Raw genomic sequence first — 20,713 nt, forward strand, 5'->3', positions numbered from 1 at the left:
AATAACATTTTAATGATAATTTAATATATTGCAAATAAATGACTAATATTTTGTTACTAGAATTAATTTTTACTTTTATTAATAATCATATCACCGAGGTGAGGTGATTAGGCGGGACATGGAACAGTTACAGCTCACCGAGGACATGACCCTAGATAGGAAGGTCTGGAAGACGCGAATTACGGCAGAAGAGTAGGGCCAGATTGGGTCGCTAGTGTAGGGAATTACTTGGTGGGATTTTTTTTATTTTTTATTCCCGTTATGATTCCGTATTCAGTGTTCCATGCTTATTACGAATCTGTGTGCTTTCCTCTGCTTTCCTCTGTTTTATATTCCTTATGGGTGCCGTATTTATGTTATGTCATCTGCTTCTGTGCTTTACTATGTGTTTGTGTGATATCTTGTGCCTTGAGCCGGGGGTCTTTCGGAAACAGCCTTTCTACTTCATCAGAGGTAGAGGTATGGACTGCGTACATCTTACCCCCCAGACCCCACTAAGTGGGAATACACTGGGTTTGTTGTTGTGTTGTTGTTTATTAATAATCATATCATTATGTGAAGTTAGATGTTATGTGTCTTTCAAAAATATTACATTGAAAATATATTACATGCGATAACAAAAAAAAAATCTAAATTATTATAATATTATTTTTATATGTATATTTATATGTTTTAATTTTTTTATTAAAATTAAATTTTCAATTATTATTTTTTTTTAAATGCTTCGAAAAATCATTATAAAAATAGATATTTTTAATTTAGTTTAATTTAATTAATTAATTATTAAAGGAGATGTTAGGTGTTTGACAAACTGAGGCGGACAACGCATTTGTTTCGTTTGAAAATTGACTAACGTGGCAATTTTTTCCCGCCACATTATGTGTTGGGTTTTGGTGCTTTATGTAGAGTATGGTATACGTGTTGAATATGAAACGGCTAGTGTTATTATAAGGGAAACATGCGGCACAAATTCCTTGGTTTAGGCACAGTTGCACTTAAACACATGATTCAGCTGTTTGCCTCTTGATTCAAAATCTCTAATTATGATATTTTCTCCCCATTATTTTTATTTGTTTATATTTTTTTTATTTAAAATTATTAAATTATTAAATTATTTTTAATGTTCAAAATAAATGAAGTATTTATTCTTCGAGAGACATACTTTCTTCGTACCACAATAAGTGAATTGTTATAGTATTTTTTAATGTTCAAAATAAGTGAAAGATTCAAAATTTAAGGTAGATGTTGAATTTTTTTTCCAAATTTATTCTCAAATGATGTATCATTATTAAGGTTTTGAAATTTAAAAAGGGTAAAAATAAAAAAATATAATAAATTTATGTTTTTGTTATTTTTAACATGTGTGTCAAAGTTCAATAATTAACTTATTATGAAACAAGTATTAAAAATCTCTTTCAATCAATTTTATTCTTTCATTTAATTTTCATTTAATGAGATTTTTAAATATTTCACATCTTTTAAAAAATAATTTAAAAATAATTAAAAAGATAATAGTGAAAAATAATATATAATTTATGTACTAAATTTTTTTTTCTTGAGGGGTGTGTTACACCCAACAATTCAATTACTCATTTTTTAATGAAAGGAAGTACCCTAGGAGTATTATTTAGACTAGGTGTCTAATATTTCATTCATCAACTTAATCATTTTTCTACTTCGAGACGTTTTTATTTGTTAAATTCATAAAATTAATCGATAAATTATTTATTTCTATTTACTTTATCTTAGTATTAAATATAATTTATTATTTAATATATTTCTCAAAATATTAAATTTATTAGGGAAAAGGATCAAATATACTCCTAAACGTTGTGAAAAGGTTCAAATATACCCTCCGTTATAAGTTAAGTCCAAATATGCTCTCGCCGTTAAAGTTTAGGAGCAAATATGCCCCTGAACTTTGCGGAAAGGTTCAAATATGCCTTCCGTTATAAGTTTGGTCCAAATATGCCCTCGATGTTAAAGTTTAGGAGCAAATATACCCCTCAAACCGTTAAGTGCTTTGCTGGAAATTTGCATATTCTTTTTCTTTTTTTTTTTTTTAATTTTTAATGATCACGTAAACAAATAATTTCCAAGTCACAAAAATTAAATTCATCCAATTCATTTATATCCTGACTCGACCTTAATCCGACCCAAGACCCCTTTTACCCTCAATAATACCCTAACCCATTTCACTTTATCTTCTACGCAACAACTTAGTCGGGGCTTAATCTACACAATTGTTACTAAAATTATCTGAGGCTCTGCGGAGAAAATTTGTCAGAAACAACGCAATCTGCTTTGCATATTGATTTACTCACATCCAGGGTAGACTAAGCCCCGACTAAGTTATTACGTAGAAGATAAAGTGAAATGGGTTAGGGTATTATTGAGGGAAAAAGGGGTCTTGGGTTGTATCTTGGTTCGGGTCAGGGTATAAAAGAATTGGGTGAATTTAATTTTTGTGACGTGATAATTATTTGCTTACGTGGTCATTAAAAATTAAAAAGAAATAGAAAAAAGGGTTTGCAAATTTCCAGCAAAGCACTTAACGGTTTGAGGGGTATATTTGCTCTTAAATTTTAACATCGAGAGAATATTTAGACCAAACTTGTAAAGGAGGGCATATTTGGACCTTTTCGCAAAGTTCAAGGGCATATTTGCTCCTAAACTTTAACGGCGAGGGCATATTTGGACCAAACTTGTAACGGAGGCCATATTTGAACCTTTTTACAAAGTTGAGGGGCATATTTGACCCTTTTCCCAATTTATTATATTCAAAAAATAATATCGTAAAATTATCCGTATCATTTACTGTTTCTTAATCCGTGTATAATAGAAAATGGACAAGTAAAAATGAACGAAAAAAAGTAGTACTACTTGTAACTATTTTTTATTTTTATTTTTACTTATAATTTTTGATAAATAAAAAAAATAATTTTTTCATATTTTACCTCTTAACATTAATTATCCTTAATCAGTAGCCTACAATCTTAAGAATATAACCTAATATTTAATGAAATAATTAAGAATAATGAAGTCTCAAATATAATTTCGATAAAAATAATAGTAATCAAGTCAAGCTAAAAATAAAATTGAAACAACGGGTGTAAAATGCATATTTGACAAAAATAATTGCACAAAAATAAGAATCTATATTTTGAAAATTCACACCCTATAGAAAAATGACAACACCGAAAGCGACTTCCTTTAAATGGGGGTCCTCCCTTTATCTACCATTAATAATTTCTTACATTTCAGTTCTCTCCATTTCATCTCTTTGTTTCCTCTGCTTAATTTTTCTAGCAAATGGTTCCCTAAACTGCTTAAGGAACTTCAATTTTCTCAAAGTGAACAAGGAAGTGAATGGCAGAGGTTTGTTTTGGAGTTGTTACTGAAACTGAAACATCGCCGCCGTGTCAGTCGAATTCACGGCCGGTGAGGAGGAGGAGGAGGAGAATGGAACTCAGGAAATTAAATATAATCACATCGGAAACGGAGAGCGGAATTAAACGTCCAAAATTAAAGCTTCTATCAGGTTCCGTTTCAAGAATTTGTGATAACGCTTTGGAAAATTGCAGCTCTGATGAAGAAAGAGAAGACCAACTGATATTAGCAGAAAGTACTAATGGAGGTTCACCGCCTAATATTATTTTGGCACCAATTTTGGGTTCTTTGAATTCTACTCTTGTTATTCGATCAGTTTTAGCTTGCCCGAAATTCGGGTTCTCTTCTGTTTGTGGAAGGAGGAGAGATATGGAAGATGCAGTTGCAATTCATCCCTTTTTTTCTCAAATGGAACAAGAAGATGGTGGAGAATTGCATTATTTTGCCGTTTATGATGGTCATGGTTGCTCTCATGTACGTTAATTACCCGAAATTTTCAACTTTCTCTTTGCTGTAAAGTCCCCTCTGACTTTACAAATTTGCCTTTGTTTTATGTTTATGATATGAAATTCAACTCATGCATACTACAATCGGGGGCTTAATCTTTATATTTTTATTCATCAGCTCTTGCAGAAATGTTAGGTAAGACTGCCGGCTGCATGCAACAGACCCTTGTGGTCCGGTTCGTCTCGAGACTACAGCATAGTGGGAGCTCTAGTGCATTGAGCATTGAGCTGCCCTTTATGGCAGTGTTAATGATTTTTCACACAAAAAATTGTTGGGTTTAGCTTAACTCGTTTAATTTAATTTATGCTGCAGCCTCGCCCCTACCGACAATTTTACATGTTCCTACACTTTTCCAGCTTATTAATTTCATGAGTTGTGGGCTAATATATATGTATAAATATACTTGTGTGTTTATGTAGGTGGCGATGAAGTGTAGAGAGAGATTACACGAGCTAGTGAAGGAAGAACTAGAGAAGAAAAAAGGAAATAATGAGGCAGAGTGGTGGGTGCATGCAATGGACCAAAGCTTTAGTCGTATGGACAAAGAAGTAATTGAATGGAACAAGAAGAGTGTTATTGGGGCCACATGCCGGTGCGAGCTACAAACACCGGAATGTGACGCTGTGGGTTCAACTGCGGTTGTCGCAGTTGTAACACCTGACAAGATTATTGTTGCAAATTGTGGTGATTCTAGAGCTGTTCTTTGTCGAAATGGCCAAGCTATACCTCTTTCTAACGATCAAAAGGTTTAAAAAAAAAACCTCTGCCTAACCACAATATATACAAACAAATATTGTTTGATAAATCGAAAGCGCTTTGATCTAGTTGTCGAAACTAATAATTTGTGGTTCTATATTGCAGCCGGATCGTCCAGATGAACTTCATCGGATCCAGGAGGCTGGTGGCAGAGTGATCTACTGGGATGGCCCTCGTGTTTCAGGTGTTCTGGCTATGTCGAGAGCCATTGGTAAGTTATAGTATTAACTTGGAACTTCGTCCTAGACATATTTTCGATGAGAATATAGTTAGCCAATCAATTGAGTTACTAAGATCTCGGATTTATGATTTTAAGTCACAATAGAAAATAATGCAGAATGTCACATGTCTAAAATACATCATCTGTTCTAATATGTAGTTACAGATTTGTCTATGTTTTGCGATATACTTACCAAGTAGTGGATAATGTGCAGGTGATAATTATTTGAAGCCATATGTAATATGCGAGCCAGAGGTGACAATAACGGCTCGAACACCGGAAGATGACTGTTTAATTCTGGCAAGTGACGGATTATGGGACGTAGTGTCGAACGACACTGCATGTGGCGTTGCCGGGATGTGTCTGAAAGGGAATGCGCCTTCATCTGTGCCGGAAAATGGAGCCTGCGGCAGTGAGATGAGTTTCGATCAGGATTGCTCTGATGCATCGATGCTTTTGACTAAACTAGCCCTTGCCAGGCAGAGCTACGACAATGTCAGCGTCGTTGTGGTTGATCTGAAGAACAAAACGGAGAGCTAGCTAGTTAGTATTGAAGTCTCGTTTTAGTGTTTTCATGGGGTTGGTTGGTTAAGGTGGTGGTAGGTTTTAGATTAGTTCTTAAGAGGTTTGAAATTGGAAGAAAAGGGGATTGAGGAAAAAAGGGTTTCCTCAATTAGGAGTTTTTAGCCTTGTTTCTGCACTGTTTAATGTGGAAGATTGTATTATGTACAAATTAAGATTATAATATCTAGTTTAAAATTTTAGTTTGCATATTAAAAATTCATGTTAATTCCAAATTTTCTTGATCCCCTTCATTTGAAATATTAAGATTATAATATCTAGTTTAAAATTTTAGTTTGCAAATTAAAAATCTATGTCAATTCCAAATTTTCTTGATCCCTTCATTTGAAATATTAAGATTATAATATCTAGTTTAAAATTTTAGTTTGCAAATTAAAAAATCATGTTAATTCCAAATTTTCTTTATCCCCTTCATTTGAAATATTTATATGGTTGTAAAAATTAGTCTCCTCAAAGCTTACATTCTAATGCTAAAAGTTGCATACTTGCTAGTTTGATTGAAACTTATGATCAACCATACATAACTCGAATTGAGTGGTCTGAAGAGTTGAGGATGCTGAATGAATGATTAATCCTTGAACATTATTATAGTCAATTTAATATTAGCCTGTAGATAACACCGAAATAAAGTTCCAAAATTGGGGTCCCAAAAGAATAACTTTCCTTTACAAGTCTCTCTCAGACTCTCACCAAATGTGGTACTTCACCATTTGGCAACAGCTTGCCAGTTCTTTATTACTATTTATCAAGAATATTAAAAATTCTCCTTTCCTTAGCCGGCACCCCCTCGGATAGTGATGTTATTTTTGTGCTACACGTCCTCTCTCATGCATTACACGTAGCTTGGACTGTTACAAGCCTTACTCACACAACTCTTTTTTCTTTTTTTTTGGGTCTTTCTTTGTCAATCTTTTGACCAAATACATCATATTTTATGAGTTGGCAATGTAAAAGAAAGTTGGATGCGTGTAAACTCTTAATCATGTTAGCAACAATCATTTAGTATGTGTATCATGTGATATTTGGTCTAGTAGTTGCCGTGAGAGACCAGCTTCTGAATGTATCCGGTAATTGCTCATATGCAAGATACAATGATCATATCAGTCCTCCACTTTTGTAGAGAGAAAACTCACTCAATTTTTACAGCTTTTTGTTGAAGATCCATAATTTTAGTCAGATAAAATGCATAGTTTAGTGACCAACGCCAGAAGTTCAACTAACCAATCCACAGACTAAGAGAAATGCAAATTACTTCGAAGTATGCTTTGATAAAATGGTCTCAGGATAAGCAAGCCAAAACATGATGAATGGAAGTTGGAGCTCGAAATTTCCATATTAACCAGGAAAGCAGTTAGTACATAAAATCTTTCCTCTGCTTCATGCCAACTCCAAACTTAGCAAAGATAAAAAACATCGGAGAAGTCGAAACAGGAATGATATAACAATGACTGGCAACTTTTGTCTGGACAAAAGCAGATTGTTTTGACAACTCCAAGGACCAGTCTATCAAACAATTGCGGGCATTGTGCTGGAGATCAAAAATTCAGATTAAGTTGAAAATCAACAACATAGGACCCCCTCATTAATGAGAAGCATCTCAAACTTGGTAAAGAATAGAACTTGAATAATCTAAAGGGCAAAAACAAGGCAGGCACGTTTGCAAGGAGAAAATTCTCCAAGACATGCTTCTAATTTCTAAAATGATTCTACAGAATACACAATGTTCATGTCAAAACTACAGTTGAACACAAGCACATAAGATCGAGGTATCAACAACAGAAACCTTCATGCATATGCTCTTGAACAGAAACTAGTCTTGCGATGCCACACCAGCCAAAACGTCGCCTCTATCACATCTCTATATTTCTTTTCTCTCAGCTTCACATGCATCGCTCTTCAGCACCTTCAATCTCCTGTAACCCTTGTCTGTGCCAAATAACCTAATAAAAAGAAAGATTCATCAAATCATTCACACACAACATGATACCTCAAAATACTTCCTCCTATTCAATCTTTCCGCTAATTAATAGAATGAAAACTTCCAAAAATTTATCAGACACATCACCGAGATTCAGATTAGTAGTCAACATTTTCTTACATGAACGTAGATGGGAGCATTAGCAGCTCATAATGAAAAAAGTTTACAGAGAATGATGTCCTAAACTTCCAACGTCTTAATGCTCAACGGCTTCATCAGAAATGCCTTAACCGTATTCATGCCAATTCCTAATAGGATTTAGTGGCTTTACGATTTCACTCTTTTTTTAGCCTGGTGAGATCGATTTCTGTCAACAGAATGCTCTCTTTTGGATTTGAGAAACTGAAACTGCATAACAGGTTTCATTTTTAAGCAAATACACAAGGTAATGAAGTGCTGCTCCACAAATGCCAAGCCCGACTACTACAATTCCAGAGACCCACTCAGCTAATTTTATTCGCAGATCTATATTTCTACACAATTTAATCAACTGTGTCAATATTAAATGCAAAGGTCAGTGACTTCTTTTGATGGTAAACTACCTCACTGATTTTTCGGTTTTGCATAATTCCAGTAATGAACCCAAGCAATATTTGCTTATCTACTTCAGTTTTAAAATTCTGATTTTATAACTTCAGAAAAATGAAATATCGAAGGGCTGCCTGTACAAACTGTTACTTCAGAAAAAATCATGGCCTTTCCTAAAGGGTTTGCTCCATATGGAGCAGCATTAAGTAGATGTTGTAAGAAAGGAGAACCAGCCCTTACATAAAAACCTTTCCCATATTTTGCTAGTCTTCCATTTTTTAATGTAAATTTCTTCTTTTTTTCTTTTTCAGGAGGGTTGTGCGACAGCAAGGATCAACTCCTGAAGTGTAAATGTTCTTGAATCTGGTAAAACACAGAAATTTGAATTTTGCTATATAATCAACACTACCACACAAAATGATCTTCAGCATTTAGTAGCATTTCAAACATAAAATTGGCTTTCTCATTGTTAGTTTATAGTAGAGAATTACCAGTCCATGTAAACAAACGTTGAAGAATAGTTTCCAGACTTTGTATAGAGCAGTCGGTGATGATAGTCATGAAAATCAGCCCTGGGAAACAAAGGAAGCAGTTTCAGACATATAGTTGATGTGGAAAATGTAGACAAATATACTAGTAACATGTTTTTTCTAGAGTAAACTTGTGTACAGACCCCCCATATAACGGCAAGAAGTTTGAGAGGCTCCAGGGGAAATGGTAACCACAATGTGCCTCAACTGTCTCAAGGACTCTAAGTACCATCCACAACCATAATGTTATCAAATGGGGGCCAGTGACGGCTGGACCCACTATTGTAGCAAATCCAAGAAAGAGAATTTCAGCAGGGTGAGCATATTCAGAGGTCAATCCAAACGGCGTTGCATACCTGTGGATATAATAAGCGCCAGATGTGAATGAATGGACCCAAAAAAGAACACAAATGAAATATTGATTTGAAAACAAAATACTGTTCACTGACTCATGATGGACACTGTGGACATGCTTGTAGAGCCATTTAGTATGTAAAATCCTGTGTCCCCAATAGAAAACAAAGTCCTCCAGAATAAAGTAGAATAATACTTGCGTTGAGATCACTTTCCTGCAGAAGCAAAATATTTGCAATTGACTCCCAAGACATCAATAAGCAACCAAACAACTCCTTCGATACCCCACGCCACCCCAACAAAAACAAATAGAATAAGAAAAAAGATTCTAAGGCAAAAGAACAATGTTTTGCAGCTGACAAAATTGTGTGAATCTGTCACCGCCACCAAAATTTAAGATAATCATATACAAGTATGTCATTGCTTAAGCTTTAGTGTATAAAGAACCTGAAAGTACCAGGACGGCAACGGGAGAGTACTTCGCATCCCCATTAATCTAAAAACTGGATAGGATGCCATCATAAGTGGGAGATTAACACAAAAATGATACAGCAACAGGCGGGTGATACATTTCTCCTGGGCTGCGGGGGTATTATTTTTTGTCTGCAACAAATGAGAGGTCAGGAATTCAGTTATTGAGATTCAGTATGACAAAATCCAACTGAAGAAGACATATCAACAGTCAGCTTTCAGGAAAAAACAAGGTTATAACTTGGGAGAATTTGGTAATATAAATGAAAGAAGAAAGTCAAATGCCAAAAAGATTCAGGTTTAGGAAGAATTTGGATAAAAGGGCAGCACGGTGCACTAAGCTCCCGTTATGCGAAGGGTCCGGGGAAGGGCCCGATCAGACGGATCTATTGTACGTAACCTCACCTAACATTTCTGCAAGGGGTTGTTTCCGAGGCTTGGATCCGTGACCTCCTGATCACATGGGCAGCAACTTTCCGTTAGGAAGAATTTGGATGTTTGTCAGAAATATTTGCTTTCAAAATGAAGTAATACTTATAAGGGGTTCACCGAATACTCTCAATTAATTGTTCAAACAAAATATGAAGTGCTTGATACCTTTTATGCAGGAAAAATTGCAAAAAACTGATGAGAAAATCCTTCTGTCATACGACATCTAAGAAGTCATAAATTTCTAGGTAAAACCAATAATCCCCTTTCTGAAGTTCTATGCCACTATTCACTTGGCCTTTGGCAATAATAATGACAATCTCTTTATGTTAGACGCACTATGATGCATGAACATGCAAGATACGTTTCACTTTAAATAAGAACCAATTTAAGAGAAATTTTCTTCTAATTTAAGATCTGTTCTGCTCAAAGCATTTTTTAATAGAATAAGAAGTACGAAAAAGGGGCAGGTGAAAACAGTTAAACTGAAGATCTTAATGGATATTAAAAGAAAACCAATTTTTTTTTGTGCAGACAGCACAAAATTGACACCGACAGTTTGAGAATGCTTAATGAAAACAGATGATAGATTTTTGAAATCCAGTTGATAGAGTAAAAGAGTGATACCTGAATTTTGTATTTGCTCAACCATCCTGCCCTTTCAAGAAGAATGAAAGGCAGTCCAGACAAAAAGAAGACACTTTCATGAAGAAAGAAACTTCCAAGACAAGCCAATTGAAAGTCACTGAAATTTGTTATCAGATACTGGAACATCAAGAAGAAAAATAAGAGGTTCAGGTATTTATCACTTTGCAACTACTCTTAGTGATGCAATCCAGACACATGAATTTCATTTAACTGGAAAAAGATCAACATCAAACTGCAAAAGTGACTATGGCATTTATTTCATCGATATATAACGAGCAAATACGGAAGCAGAGATCTGCAAGTAAAATTTATAGTGATTTGATAACCAAGACGAAACAAACTTTAACCTTCCATAGGTGTTTTATGTAAGGATGTGGTAGTGTCAAACATTAATGCTAGCAACCTTGAAATGGAAAACAAAGGAAAAGAGTAAAGAAAAACACCTAACAAGGCTTAGATAGTTGTAGCTTTGCCATCCCATTTGCTTCATCCTACTGCAAGCCAATGTTTCTAGTCACAGAAGTTCTCAACTCTCTCTCTCCACTCACCTCAAGACAGCTCATGACGAGCTTCAAACACCAACAATCAACAACTAGAACTACGACATTACTCCAGATTTCTGTTTAGAGACTGGAGTGGACTCGCATGTCAACCTGAAAAGTCAAATCATGCCATAACAGTACATGTGATTCTAGATTATTATAAGCCCTCCTTATAAAAAAGGGTATTTATACGCAAAAGAGCACCAAGTGAGTGCAACATATCTGTAAAATGAGATAAGTGCATGTCACCCAAATTCTGCCACTGACTAGAGCCTGGTTTATAAGAGGGAGCAGGGTCAAGGGTGGACCCATACTACCCTGAGTTTCGAATGTGACCAAATACCCACAAATTTTCGGCTATCCCAAGAAAAAAGATTATAAATGGAGTAGTTGATATGGCAATTTTGAGCAGTTCCCCGGAAATTTTGAGCAGACTTCCAGACTATGGGGCCTATTTCCTCAGCCAGTATGCACTGTACAACCCAAATTGTTCCCCAGAGAACCTATGGTCCATTTTCTTTTGTTTCAGTGAATGCATCAGCAGATGGTAACTGAATCTGCATGACTTAATATGCATGAAACATTTGTTAACCAAGGTCTTCCTCTAATGTTGTATTGATCACAATTGCTTCATATAGTGCTATCTCTGTCTAAAGGTGAGGTAAGTTCTACAGAGAGGCAGTCCGATTTGCTATGTTGTATGGAGCGGAGTGTTGGCTAGTTAAGAACTCCCACATCCAAAAGTTGAAGGTGGCGGAGATGAGGATGTTGCGATGGATGTGTGGCCATACCAGGAAAGATAGGGTGAGGAATGAGATTATTTGGAAGAAGGTGGGGGTGGCTTCAGTGGAGGAAAAGATGTGAGAAGTGCGGTTATGTTGGTTCGGGCACGTGGTGAGGAGGGGCTCTGATGCTCCAGTGCGGAGGTGTGAGACACTGGCTATGGATTGTTTTAGGCGGGGTAGAGGTAGGCCGAAGAAATATTGGAGGGAGGTGATTAGGCATGATATAGCGGTTACAGCTTACGGAGGACATGACCCTTGATAGAAAGGTGTGGAGGACGCGAATTAGAATAGAGGGTTAGGGGGTGGGAGTGCGTTGGTTACAGTAGGGGAGCGTTCTTTATTTGAGTTTGAAATTTCTTGTTCGTGGTGTTGAGTGATGTCTATGATTTCAAATAGATAGTTTTTAGTATTATCTTGTGGCTGTAGTATTATCTTGTGTATAGCGGTGTTAGTTTATTTTGCATACTGTACTAGTCTATACGCATTTATGCCTTGTGATTGCTATACTGTTATCGGTCCTAAGCCGGGGGTCTATTGGAAACAATATCTCAACTTCACCTGAGTCAGTGGTATGTTCTGCGTACACTCTGCCCTTCCCAGACCCCACTATGTGGGAATACACTGGGTATATTGTTGTTGTTGTAGTGCTATCTCTGCCTATCCACAGGAACTATAGTTCTATAAATGGCCTTCCAGAAATTCAGGTTATCTTCCTTTCAATTCCTTATTAGTTGTAAGAATTTGATAGTAAGACTTGGATACCATGTTCCATACTTTGTACACTTTCCAAGCTAGAGAACCAACTTCCGAACATCAGAATTGGAAGTTATTTAACCTTCGAGGATTCGATTTATGTTGTCAATCTTGCAATCATTACACAACTTCCTAAGTTCTAGTTCCAAACCGTAGCCTTACTTGAGCCTTGTCAAGTTCCCAATCATTCTAAAAAAAGGGCAGCCGGTGCACTAAAGCTACCACTATGAGCGGTGTCAAGGGAAGGGCCCCACCACAAGGGTGTATTGCATTTCTCCCAATCATTCTGATTTCCATAATTTCTAAACAAATAGCGCTACAACAATTCAGCTGTCTTTGATCCCACTTTAGCACATTTTCAAACCTACTACAACTACAAATCAACAAATTGTCACAGTTTGAGCTCCAATTGCTCCAAATTGGCTACTGATACATATCTTCTTCGAGCTTTAGAGCACTCGCTCTCTGATGATGCAGCACACTGTCCAAGTTATTTACTATGCCTGTTACTAATCCCGCATGTGTCCTTCTAGTCTCCTAATCCAAATTAATCTTTACTTTCTCCCCTAAAGTTATACTGCCTATTGCACCTAGGTGGTAGCCTAGTGGTCTCTGAAGTGGTTGTGAATCATGAGGTTTCAGGTTCAAATCCCAGAGGAGACAAAAACACTAGGTGATTTCCTCCCATCTGTCCTAGCTTTGGTGGACAGAGTTACCTGGACCTATTTATGGTGGGATATGGCAGGTATCCCATCTAATTAGTCAGGTGCACGCAAGTTGACCCGGACACCACAATCATTAAAAAAAAAGGTTAAACTGCCATTTTTTTAAATTGAATGACTACTACTAAAGAATTCAGGTTAAGTAGGACCAAAACGGAATACTTAGAGTGCAAGTTTAGTGATTTGAGGTATGAGGACGATGTGGTAGTGAAGTTGGAGTCCCAGGTGGTTTGTAAGAGGGATAGTTTTAAGTACTTGGGTCTATGATTCAGGGGAATGGAGAGATTGGTGAGGATGTCGCTCACCGTATTGGGGCAGGTTGGTTGAAATGGCGGCTAGCCTCAGGAATTTTATGCGATAAGAAGGTGCCTCCCAAGCTTAAAGGTAAATTCTACAGAGTTGCAGTCCGACCGGCTATGTTGTATGGAACGGAGTGTTGGCGAATTCAAACGTCCAGATGTTGAAGGTGGCGGAGATGAGGATGTTGCGTTGGATGTGTGGATTCACGAGGGCTGATAGGATTAGGAATGAGATTATTCGGGAGAAGGTGGGAGTGGAGCCGGTGGAGGATAAGATTCGAGAAGTGAGGTTGAGATGGTTTGGTCAGAGAAGGGGCACGGATGCCCCAGTTCCTAGGTGTGAGAGGTTGGCCTTAGATGGTTTCAAGCGGGGTAGGGGTAGACCGAAGAAATACTGAAGAGAGGTGATTAGACATGACATAGAGCAGTTACAGCACACTGAGGACATGACCCTCGATAGGAAGGTTTGGAGAAAGAGTATTAGGATAGAGGGGTAAGGTGTGTGATCGAGTCATAGGCAGTAGTTAGGAGAGGTTGGTGTAGCTTGGCTGGTAGTGCTAGGGTTAGGGGAGGGGTGTCCTCTGTTGGTTTGCATACTATATTTTTGCGGTTGTTGTACCTCTGTGTTTTTATCATGTTGTATGCTTGTGACGTTTGTCTACGGTCCTTTGTCTTGAGCCAGGGGTCTATCGGAAACAACCTCTCTGCCTCTTCAGAGGTAGTGGTATGGACTGCGTACATTTTACCCTCCCCAGACCCCACGATGTGGGAATCTAGTGGGTTTGTTGTTCTTGTTGTTGAATGACTACTACTCCATAGAATATCAATAAATTCCACAAATGACTGAAAGTCACAAAATCTAAACCACTTTCTTATATCACATCTTCGATTTTTTTATTTTTTTTATTTTAAAAAATAAATTACAGAGGAGCCTCCTTCCAACAACCTAACAACCAAATCATGCATGGACAGATAGAACTCATAAATCATAGTCAGAGCTTCCCAAAGTCCACTCGTGAGATTACAGTGGGTATATTGTTGATCATATAAGAAGTACTGAACCAGTTGGCCTAACAAATGTAGTGTCATCATGCAACAAACTAACACAAATCAGCATGCACAAACATACAGATTCTCAACCAATCTCACAATCAACAAATTAGGCAGATCCACCAAAATAAAAGCGCAATCACAAAATGCTGTTAGATTAAAAGCAAAAAAACAGTCGAATCTAGGTCTAATAAACATCAAAAAAGAAGAAGAGAAGTTTCACCGTCCAAGCAGATTCGATCACAGAAGCCATGATCACCGGCCGGCCGTAAAGAGAGAGAGACAGAGACAGAGAGGTGGAGAGAATGTTGTGAGAGTATATAGGGGCAAATGTTTTGAAGAGGCGCACTATGTATGAGAATAAGTAGGGTCCACTTTAGATGTAACAGACTGTAAAGGGAATCTATGCTGACCGGTCTCTATTTGCAAATCTGTATATACAACCAACAACTATACTTGGGGCAGAGACAAACACATGTGCTGTGCTGTGCTGTGCCTTTCTTCTACTTGTCATGCACACATTTTGTTCTTAATTCAACTTTTCTTTTCTTTTTTAATTTGTATCCACACCAAGTAAAACCCCTTTTTTTTTTTTTAACTAAAAATTATATAAATACATAATTTATATTTTTAATATTATAAAAAATTTCAACTTCCTAAACATATTACAAAAATTCCAACATACACACAGAATGCTATGTATATATCGGCTATATTATCTATATTAATAAAAAAAAAGAGTAAAGTAATTAAAAAAGTAGGAGAAAGTGTAATTACTTTTAAAAAGTTGATATTTATATTATTTATATTTTTTTTATATAAGAAAAAAAGGTTTAATAATAAGATATTTTCTTATTCAAAAATTTGAATTTGAATTTTCTAATTATGATCAAATCGTAGCACACCCCTGTCCTTATCAAAGTTAACAAAAATATTACTCCCTCTATTTAAAAAAAAAAACCTATTTTAACTTGGCATAAAGTTTACAAAAATAAAGAAGACTTTTGAATCTTGTAATTTTAAATTAAAGTTGTGTCAAATGTACCAAAATGCTATTTAATCTTGTGATCCTAAACATGTTAGGTGGAAAGTTGAAATTAAAGTATTACCAAAAAACGAAAAGAATCATTCCTTTTTAAATGAATTAAAAAGAAAAGCAGGTCGTTTTTTTTTAAAATAGAGGGAGTACTATATTTAACTCTTTTTTTTACTATGATAATTTAAAATATCTGACCTAAGATTTGTGTGAGAGGTGTTTTTAATAAAGAAGGGTTAAATATACTCTTGTATAATTAGAAATAGTTAAATATATCTTTCCTTATATTTTAAATCTATATATATCCCTCCTGGTATACTTTTAGTTTAATGCCTTTTTCATTATATTTTTTATGTAAATATGCCCCTCATCCACCTCTTTTTCTTAATAGAGGTGATTTATTTTTATTTTTTTACAAATGAACACGTGATGAGTTTCAAAATAAAATAACTCATCACCAAATACAAATATTTGCACAATTCACTTTATAAATTCACTTATTTAATCCATCTTTGACTGACTCCCTTAATTCATACAAAAACAATACACATATTCACAATTTATATCCCTATCATCTAAAGATTTCGTTGGCCTCACAACAATTAAACTTCTTTACATGAAATTTTTGAAGTTTCGACATATAAGAAAAATTATTTTCTTTCTGTCATAATCTTTTGATTAATTAGTATCAAATCTTAAAACTTACATTTAAAATAATCAGCTAAGAAAGATTACCATGTATGAATACAAAAAAAAAAAAAATTCTATATCTGATAAATGGATCATTAATCTCAATGAAAAAATATTTAGAAATAGGTGTAGTAAACACTTTAAAGAGATTGAATTAATGAAAAGCGGATCATTAAAAAGGAAATAAAAGATAACAAGAAAAGAAAATAACACATAAAGGGAATTGAAATAGTGTAATGGAATATATTAAAACTCAAAATATATTAGAAGAGGTATTATCTATATCTATCTATAATCTATAATCTATAATCTATATCTATAATTTATATTTATAATATATTAAAAGTGTGAAGTACCTTAGAAATGTTATTTGAACTTTTTGCCCTTCATTACAAATCTTTGCTTTAGATAAAATCGTCTTTACAATATTTTTTGTTAATATTTAAGAGTTAAAAATTAATTAAATATATTTATGATAAAATCTTTCTTTATTAAAAGTCATCAGAATTAATGACAATTAATATTTTTTCAATAGTATAAGAATTATAAATCAACTAAATTTGATTTTAAGAAAATTTGAAAAATCTAGAAATAAATATATTTTCTTTTTCTTTTCCTTTTTTTCTTATTGATTTAAATGTCTAAATATAATGATTTCTTATTTTCATATCAAATAAATTTTTAAAAAAAGAACTCCAAGATAATTTATAACCTTTTATTTTCAAAAAAGAAGGCACCTACGGTAGTTTTTTTTTATGCCAAAAACAATTCTTTAAATTTTTATTTTTCAAAAATAAAACAAGTAGGACATAGATTTGGTAAAAACGAAATAGGACACAAATTTGAAGTAGCAGTTGTCGGCTGAATTAATTGAGAATTAATGTTCAGTTTGAATTCAAATTAAAAAAAATACTATAAAAAACAAAAAATCATCCTTTGCCAACTTGGTTTTCAATAGCCTTTTCATGCAAAATATTGTAAAAAAATCATCAAAATTGACGAATAATAATTTCTATTCCATGTAAAATAGGTTATACCATACTTTTTATCAATTTTTATAAAAATCAGCAACTCGCTTTAGTTTATTTATCATAAAATCTCCTGCTTTTTTATTATTGATTTTTACTTGCTTATTAATGATTTAAACACAATATCAATCGTTATGCCAACAATTTTGCTTAAACTCTTAAATAGTCTAATTTGGGTTATTAGTTAGGTTTATGTTCTTAATTGATCTAATATGTGTTATTTGTTGGATTTATGTTCTTAATTGATATAGTTTGTGGTCTTTGTTGGATCAAACGACTCACATATTCAGGTACAATTATCTACCCAACTCATCAATTTTTTTCCCTTCTAAATCACACGTTGTTGCTTTTATAATTTATTTTTTAAGGCTAATATTGCAATGGGCCCAAGAAAAAGACGTATTGCATGCACACACAAAAATGATATTCATCTACTACTTGAAACTTCCGATTAGGGGTGTACAGACCAAACCATCAAGTCAAATCAAATCGAAGAACCAAACCAAATTGAGAAAAAAAAACGACTTATGATTTGGTTTGGTTGGTTTGGCGTTTGAAAAAAAAATCGACCATGCTTGATTTGGTTTGGTGTTAACAAAAAAAAAGTCAAATCTAACCCAAATCAAGAGAGAATTTCGCTCCTCAATTTTTCATAATTGAGTTTTTTCATTAGCACATGAGAGAAAACATACTTGATCTAGTCTTCGATCACAATATAATTGTAAAAAATAAAGATTATAAAAAAAATCGAGAAAACCTAAAAAATCGAAAGAATCGACTAAAGCCTAAATCGAAAAAATCAATTTTATGTTGATTTGATTTGGTTTATAGTTTTAATAAACCGACATAATTGGTTTGGTTTTTATTCAATAAAAAATCAAACCAACCCGACCTATGTACACCCCTACTTCTGATGGTAAAATACATACGCGCTTACACTAAAATATATGTTTATATTTACATTATTATATTTAAGTGTTAAGGATCTCTGAAAAGTGATTTAATTTTTTTTTTAGTTTATTATAAATCTCCACAATAGATAAAATTATTTAATTTTAAATGATCAAACACTTTTTAAAGTATCCATATAATGGAAGGATCCTTTCAAAATAATTATTTAAGGTTAGCTTTCAACTTTTCACTTAATTTGATCATTTTGTAGAATAGTTAATGACGCATGTGTTTGTTTTATATAGCCATATCCTTTGTCTTCTATATTTATATTAAAATTTGTATCATTCTTGCATTCTGGATCTGTTGATTCTCTAGATGTGGATGTACAAGATGTTACGTTTAAGTTTCAAAAATTTCATAATATCACTAATGGGGTAGTAAGACAATTTATCAATGTACTAACCAAGAAGTGAGGTATAGGAATCGTGGACTTAAATCTTGAGTTTTTTTTTTTGCCACATAAAAATAGAGTCGAAAAGTCTTTCAATCATGTGAAATTACATGCTAAATTGATCCTATAATATTAGGAACTCAGAAGTTGCTTCATCACAACATCAAAAAGCAGTTATCACAATTAATGATTTAACTTGATGTGAGTTGGTTCATCAGAGGTAAGAGCAACAACAACTCTTATTTGAATTTTATTTTGATTAAATTTTTATGTCCAAGATTACTTTTGTTGATAATGATAAATCAAGAGACCGCCCCTATTTGAGATTTTTTTATTATTGTTATTTTTAAATTGTGAAAGTGTTTTTACTATCTTCTCTAGAACAACATATTATCTTTGACAGAAAAATGAATGGACAAGAGAAGTGTCTTATTACAATTAAGAATGTAACTAAAGATTTTATAAATATTTGATTTTAAAAAATGAGGAAAGATTTTAAATATAAAAAAAATAATTGTATCACAAACATGGTTCGAATTGATGCGTCTCTTTTAGCCTATGATAACAAGGAAAAGAGGTAATGCATGACAAACATAAAGTGATATCCATCAACCGCTTGTAACTTTTAGTGGTAAAATATATACGTGCTTACAAAAAAAAAATATATTTATGTTTACATTATTATATTAAAGTGTGAAGGATCTTTGAAAAGTAATTTGAATTTTTCACACTTGATTAAAAATCTTTCAATAGATAAAATTATTTAATTTTAAATAATCAAACATTAAATATAACGAGGGGTATAATTATTTTTCTTAATCAGCCATTATAATTGCTTCGCTGACACAAATATTATGTCATTTTAAATAGGAGTGTCAAAAAAATCAGAAAATAAAAACAAAACCGAAATGGAATCAAATCCATGTATTTTTTGGTTCGACTTATCTTTGAAAATTGATAAAAGTTCCATTTAGGTTTGAATCAAAACAAAGAAAGTAGAACTAAACCAATAATACTTCCATTTTGTCGATAGCTTCATAAAAACTCTTTTTCTATGTATAGTGTCTGTCTATACATAATTATAATACTTCTATGGAATTTAGTTGTTATATGATGTATTCCTCCTTTTTCAAGATATTTCTCAAATTATAATGTTCAAACAAGAATGTGGTAGCCGTTTGGGCGAGATGAATTGCGTATGGATGCATCTCATTTAGTTCTTACGAAGTAAGAATATCACCAAAGTATTGAACAATATAATATACAGTACTTAAATCAGGATTAAACAAAACTTGAAGTTTATTACAGGATATTGATACTCAAAGTAGTTCTCTTACAATAAACAACAAAAGCGAAACTACTATTAAACATTATAACTGCTCAGTTATGAGACGACATTAAGAAACATACCAGACTGTTCTTATTAATCTAAAGAACAGCTAGCAACTAAATGCAACTCTTATGGTGTATTTGAGATAAGTGGCAGCGATAGGCCATGGTACGTAGAAGGTGGCAAATTTGTTGGTAGGCTGGGTGGTCTGGTTTATGGAATGCTTATGGAAGACCGTATGGCGGAGAAGGGGGTGAATATGTAGTTGGTGGTGGTGGTGGAGGCGAATGTGTAGGTGGAGGTGGAGGTGGGGACGTTGGTGGTGGAGGGGAGTATGTAGGCAGAGAAGGAGACCGTGGTGGTGGAGGGGAGTATGTTGGTGAAGGTGGTGGTGATTGTGCAGGTGGAGGATGCGAGTATGTTGGTGGAGGTGGTGATTGTGCAGGTGGAGGATGTGAGTATGTTGGTGGAGATGGTGATTGTGCAGGTGGAGGATGCGAGTATGTTGGTGGAGGTGGTGATTGTGCAGGTGGAGGATGTGAGTATGTTGGTGGAGATGGTGATTGTGCAGGTGGAGGATGCGAGTATGGTGGTGGAGGTGGACGAGGGGAGTACGTTGGTGGAGGCAAGTATGTTGGTGGGAGTGGGGGTGATTGTGCAGGTGGAGGATGCGAGTACGTTGGTGGAGGTGGCGGAGGGGAGTATGTTGGTGGAGGAGGTGAGTGAGTTGGTGGTGGATG

General features: G+C 34.5%; 3 protein-coding genes across 6 annotated transcripts in view; 1 reads left to right on the forward strand and 2 right to left on the reverse strand.

Annotated features, from left to right (window-relative positions):
- The first annotated feature begins 3,195 nt into the window (after positions 1-3,195).
- Positions 3,196-5,670, forward strand: LOC107875521 (probable protein phosphatase 2C 24). Its single transcript, XM_016722266.2, has 4 exons — positions 3,196-3,864; positions 4,317-4,643; positions 4,759-4,864; positions 5,088-5,670. The coding sequence occupies exons 1-4, from the start codon at positions 3,370-3,372 to the stop codon at positions 5,411-5,413; spliced, it is 1,254 nt and encodes a 417-aa protein (XP_016577752.2). The 5' UTR covers positions 3,196-3,369; the 3' UTR covers positions 5,414-5,670.
- A 1,314-nt stretch (positions 5,671-6,984) lies between these two features.
- Positions 6,985-15,064, reverse strand: LOC107875519 (methylsterol monooxygenase 2-2). 3 transcript variants are annotated; one of them, XM_016722265.2, is made up of 7 exons: positions 14,768-15,064; positions 10,373-10,510; positions 9,303-9,448; positions 8,941-9,060; positions 8,635-8,847; positions 8,453-8,533; positions 6,985-7,395 (listed from the first exon to the last, which is right to left on the reverse strand). In XM_016722265.2, the coding sequence occupies exons 1-7, from the start codon at positions 14,795-14,797 to the stop codon at positions 7,314-7,316; spliced, it is 810 nt and encodes a 269-aa protein (XP_016577751.1). In that variant the 5' UTR covers positions 14,798-15,064; the 3' UTR covers positions 6,985-7,313. The 3 variants fall into 3 exon arrangements, with proteins under 3 accessions (XP_016577751.1, XP_047270095.1, XP_047270094.1); XM_047414139.1 differs by lacking the exon at positions 14,768-15,064 and adding an exon at positions 10,837-11,043; XM_047414138.1 differs by lacking the exon at positions 10,373-10,510 and having other exon boundaries at positions 14,768-15,015.
- A 4,936-nt stretch (positions 15,065-20,000) lies between these two features.
- The window catches only part of LOC107875518 (extensin-like), a 5,510-nt gene continuing 4,797 nt past the window's right edge, over positions 20,001-20,713 (reverse strand). Inside the window, exon 2 of one of the 2 annotated variants that reach the window (XM_047414140.1) lies at positions 20,001-20,678. In XM_047414140.1, the coding sequence (XP_047270096.1) occupies positions 20,198-20,678 (481 nt within the window). In that variant the 3' untranslated portion in view covers positions 20,001-20,197. Of the gene's footprint in view, position 20,713 lies in introns of both variants that reach the window. The other variant, XM_047414141.1, reaches the window with a different exon arrangement.

The sequence above is a fragment of the Capsicum annuum genome, chromosome 6 (genome assembly GCF_002878395.1).
Source record: "Capsicum annuum cultivar UCD-10X-F1 chromosome 6, UCD10Xv1.1, whole genome shotgun sequence".
NCBI lineage: Eukaryota > Viridiplantae > Streptophyta > Magnoliopsida > Solanales > Solanaceae > Capsicum > Capsicum annuum.